General features: G+C 47.9%; 1 protein-coding gene across 1 annotated transcript in view; it reads left to right on the top strand.

The window, feature by feature from the left end:
- Positions 1-1,901: 1,901 nt before the first annotated feature.
- The window catches only part of STARD9 (StAR related lipid transfer domain containing 9), a 128,224-nt gene continuing 124,807 nt past the window's right edge, over positions 1,902-5,318 (top strand). The window contains 1 exon segment of the mRNA XM_012806315.2: positions 1,902-1,963. Coding sequence (XP_012661769.1) covers positions 1,917-1,963 — 47 coding nt within the window. The 5' untranslated portion in view covers positions 1,902-1,916.

The raw sequence follows: 5,318 nt of genomic DNA on the forward strand, positions 1-5,318 counted from the left end.
GGGAGGCTGAGGTAAGAGGATCTCTTGAGCAAGGTTGCTGAGGAGTTTTGAGGTTGCTGTGAGCTGTAGCACCATGGCACTGCACTCTACCAGGGGCAGCAAAGTGAGATTCTGCCTCAAAAAAAAGCTGAGTCAATATCCAGATAAAGTTTGGTGGGGTTTTTTTGTTTCGTTTTGTTTTGTTTTTTGAGACAGAATCTCACTTTGTCATCCTTGGTAGTGTGCCCTGGCGTCATACCTCATAGCAACCTTAAAACTCGGGCTCAAGCGATTCTCTTGCGTCAGCCTCCCAACTAGCTGGGACTACAGGCACCCGCCACAATGCCCAGCTCTTTTTTTGTTGCAGTTTGGCTGGGGCCAGATTCAAGCCCAAGCAACCCACCTCCTCAACCTTGCAGTGTTCAGATTACAGGCATGTGCCACCCCGCCTGACCTTATTTGATGGTTTTAAAGAACGAATGTTCTTGGGTAATAGTTTTGTGTTTATGTCAAAAAGGGAGTCCTTTGCTTAGTGCAGTTGCTCATGCCTGTAATCCTAGCACTTTGGGAGGCCCAAGTGGGAGGTTCTCTGGAGGCCAGTAGTTCAAGATCAGCCTGAGCAACATAGACTCCCCCTATCTCTACTAAATACACTTGACCGTTTTTTAAAATTACACTTTTCATATGTGACATACATCTTATTTATCTCTCCCCACCTCCGTAGATTGTAATTTTCAAGAAGTCAGGGACTTTGTTTTGTTTGACACTGTACCCTCAGCGCCTTAGATCAATGCTTGATTCAATTCCGATCCGACAGCAAGCATCCTTCCCCTACCACAAACACTGACAGGGTGGCCATGAGATTATAGCACAATCGAGAGAAGCTTGCCAATAAATGCTCTGAATTCCTCTTCATGTTCCAAATGATCTATGATCGAAACCGCAAAACACTGGTGTTAATCAGTGTTGCCTGTTTACTCCTAACACTAATTCTTAATTTAATTTTTATTCATTCATTTATGTACTTATTTATTTATAGAGACAGGGTCTGGCTGTGTATCCCTGGCTAGATGACAGCGCACTGTAGCCTCTAATTCCAGGCTCAAGAGACGCTCCTGCTTCAGCCTCCCGAGTGGCTGGGACTACAGGAGCATGCCACCTTCGCACCACCGCCCCCGGTTTAAAATTGAACTACAAAACTGACAGCTCAGGCCAGCAGCAAATAAAAATATTTAGCATGCTACAAAGGCGTGGTGGCGCGCACCTTTAGTCCTAGCTTCTGGGAAACCTCAGGCGGGAGGGACTGCTTGATCCCAGGAGTTGGAAGCTGCAGTGAGGTATGGATGGAGCCACTGGACTCCAACCTAGGCGACAGAGAGATTTCCTCTCTAAAAAAGAAAAAATTAGCAACCCTTCGGATGTTGACCAAAATGGCTTTACTTGACTCTACATTGCCCAGACGTCGAGTTCAAGAACAAAACCTACTTCCAGTACGCGAAGTCAGGAACTACAGCTCGAGGCGGTGCCCTAGCAAGCGCACGACCCAGGATTGGCTGAAGCTCTGCAAGGCACCCTCTAGAGTGTGCGCATGGGCAATGGCGTCCCGGGAGGCGAACAGGGTGGAGTGGATAGGGTGGGGCCGGGCGTCCTCCCCCGCCCACTGTGCTCAGGATTGGCCAAGGCTCTGCCTGCACCGCCCCTCTAGGGCTGTGGAGGGTACTTGGGCAGAGGCGTTCCTGGCGGTGTGCGTGGGTGGAGCAAGGTGGGGCGGGGCGGGGCCTCTCGCCCTCCAGACTCTGGGTTGGGGATGCCCCGCCCCGCTTGGGCTGTGGCAAGCGCTCCGGCGGGGGTGTCCCCAGAGACGCGTGGGGCGGGCGGGGCTGAGGCCGGGATGTAGCGACTGGGATGATCTGTCGGACTAGGGTTGTGGCCAAGGGATGGCGAACGTGCGAGTAGCCGTAAGAGTCCGGCCCCTCAGCAAGAGGTGAGTGTAGGCAGGAGGGGGCGCCTGAGATGTCACATGAACTGAGAGGAAGGCAAGGTCCCCGCCTCCCCCTCTAGAGATTCTGGCGGGGAGAAATCAGACACAAAGTGACCCAGGGGTTCGGGGTCCGGAAACCGTAAAGGCTTGGCGGGACTGGGCCTCTGTCAAATTTTCGTGTGGTGCTCTGGACTATAGCTGTTCCCAGATGACTTCGAGGAAGGTCCGCCCCAAGTAAATGTCCCGGGCGTCCTGCCAGCAGGGATTTCCAGGGACCGCGGCTCAAGTCCTGATGCACCGCACCAGCTCGGGCCTTTTTCCTTGGGCACGTTGAGAAAGATTAGGAGAGGTATAGGCAGTCTCCTGGCTTCTTGGTGACTCTGGAGTACCCACGAGGAAGAATGGTGTGTGTTTTTGGAGCGGATAAGTTTGAGAAGATGTGGAGAAAGCAGATTGTAAGGCCATTGAGAGGGAAACTGAGGCCCAGAGCATCGTGGTTTCGTCAAGTATGCTTGACAGCTGACTTGAAAGGGGCAGAATTGGGGAGTAGGGAAAGTGCTTCCAACCTCTTCCCTCAGCGTCCTCAGTGTTCATTTCCCCATGGGTAAATCTGCTGCTGCACCTCTCAGCCTTTGCGGTATCCAGTGTCCAGCCACATAATTTCTTCTCTTTCTTACTGATATTCCATTCATATGTTGGGAAAGTCAGGGAAGGCTTTGTAGAAGGGTTGGTATTTGAACCGTGTTTTAAAGATCTATTAGAATTTGCTGACGGAGAAAGTGTTAAGCCCTTTATGTAGTAAGAAATACCAAGAGCAAAGGACTGAGGGTGTTAGGGAACAGAGGTAAGTTTTTTGTTTTTGGTGGGGGGAGTTGGTGTGGAGGGGGTTGAGTAATAGGAGATAAAACTGGCAGAGTGTGGTTTGGGGACCAGAAGACAAATATTGGAATCATTTGGGAAATTTAAAACTTTCCAGGACGTAAAATGGCTTCATAATGACCAGAAGTGTCAAAAAAGGCATGTCTCCCATTAAAAAAAAAATTGTTACTATCAGGGATTATATTTGTCCTCATATAGGGCTGAATGACTGTCTTCTTTCTTTTTTTTTTTTGAGACAGAGTCTCACTTTCTTGCCCAGCAGAGTGCCCTAGCTCACAACAACCTCCAACTCTTGGGCTCAAGTGATTTTCTTGCCTCAGCTCCCAAGTAGCTACAGGCCCCCACCACAAGGCCCAGATATTTTTAGAAACTGAGGTCTCACTCTGGCTCAGGCTGGTCTCAAACTCATGAGCTCAGGTGATCCACTCATCTTGGCCTCCCAAAGTGCTATTATAGGTGTGAACCATTGCACCCCCAACCCAGGTGACTGGCCTTAAAAGTCTTGTAATTGGAGGCAGTGCCTGTGGCTCAGTGAGTAGGGCGCTGGCCCCATATACCGATGGTGGTGGGTTCAAACTCTGCCCCGGCCAAACTGCAACAAAAATAGCCGGGTGTTGTGTCAGGCGCCTGTAGTCCCAGCTACTTGGGAGGCTGAGGCAAGAGAATCACCTAAGCCCAAGAGTTGGAGGTTGCTGTGAGGTGTGCCACCATGGCACTCTTCCAAGGGTGATAAGGTGAGATTCTGTCCCTAAAAAAAAAATAAATATAAAGTATTGTAATTAACAGAATAATGATGGGGAAAAGAGACTAGGAAAAAGGCAATAAAGGTACAATGAAGAAGAAAACCCGCAGGTGCCTGAACTGTTGTTTTTTTTCTGAGACAGAGTTTTACTATATTGCCCTCCGTGGAGTGCTTTGGCATCACAGCTCACAGCAACCTCCAACTCGTGGGCTTAAGCGATTCTCTTGCCTCAGCCTCCCAAGTAGCTGGGACTACAGGCGCCTGCCACATTGCCCACTGGGCTCTTTTGTTGTTGTTGTTTAGCAGGCCCGGGCTGGGTTGGAACCTACCCACCTTGGTGTATGTGGCTGGTGCTCTAACTGCTGAGCTAGCTATAGGCGCTGAGCCTGAACTGTTGTTTTGATTGGTAAATGGCTTCTGATATCTGACTTCTATTCATACTGGAATTGGTGGCTCAAGAATGGGGGAGGGGCACATTTGCAAGTGCACCGGGTATTCTCTGGCAGATCCTCATTTTGTAAAACTCTTATTGGGTTCTCAGGATAATCATGTTGACCACTCCCCAACAGTAACTTCTCAGTTCCTTAAGAACTAGGAATTTGTAATAGCATCAATTAGATTAAGAGAATGGTGTTGAAATTGGGTTGTTGGCAGCCATGGTGGAGAGTAACATTTTATGAAACAAAAGTGAAGGGAAAGAAGAGCACAAAAATTTATTTACTTTTAGTTAAGTTAAAAGTTGAGCAGGCCAGGTATGATGGCTCACGCCTGTAACCCTAGAACTCTGGGAGGCCAAGGCGGGTAGATTGCCTGACCTAACAGGTTTGAGACCAGCCTGGGCAACAGTGAGACCCCTGTCCCTAAAAATAGGTGGGGACTGTGGCAGGCACCTGTAGTCCCAGCTACTCGGGAGGCTGAGGCAAGAGTATTGCTTAAACCCAAGAGTTTGAAGTTGCTGTAAACTATGACACCACAACATTCTACCAAGTTTGAGGTTGCTGTGAGCTATGACGCCACAGCATTCTACCAAGGGCAACCAGGTGAGACTGTCTCCAAAAAAAAAAAAAAGTCTTGAGCAGGAGGTGGTAGAATGTCAAGACTGCAGATATCCAGACGTGAGCAGATTATAGCAGGCTAAAAGTTCAGGAGTACATAAGGATAAACCTAGTATGGCTCTAGCTAAGAAGTCCAGACCACTTCTCTCTTGTCCCAGAATCCTTCAGAGATGGTAGCTATACTCCAAGGTGTGTTAATGTCTACAGTCTTTGCTTAAGCTTATCTGACATCGTTTGTTCCATCCTTCAAATAAATCATTGGCACAGATTCACTTAACAAAGTCATTGGATCTGATTTTGTAGTTGAGAAGAAATCTTACAGATGATCAGGATAAGCTTTCATTTTTGTTTTTCCACGTGAAAAACTGATACTGTATCTTGTTTAAGGCCTAAAAACAAATAGAACCAAGATTTGATTCACCAGACCACACTGCTCCTTCTTGAGATTACAGAGAAGTTGCACTTTCTCAAATGCCCATTTGTTCAATAGGGCAAGAACGACCCTCAATAAAATGATAGTTACAGGAAATGTTTTTGATGTCCTTGCCTCTACTTCACAGTTGCTTCCCATGATTAGAAATTCCAATTCTCATAATGAGATGCTGCCCTTTCTGTATCCAAAATCATTCACTAATGACCCTAATACTGGAGCTGGAGCACAAAAATTACTCTTCACATATTA

The sequence above is a fragment of the Otolemur garnettii genome, unplaced genomic scaffold (assembly GCF_000181295.1).
Source record: "Otolemur garnettii isolate 467f Iridium unplaced genomic scaffold, OtoGar3 scaffold00050, whole genome shotgun sequence".
NCBI lineage: Eukaryota > Metazoa > Chordata > Mammalia > Primates > Galagidae > Otolemur > Otolemur garnettii.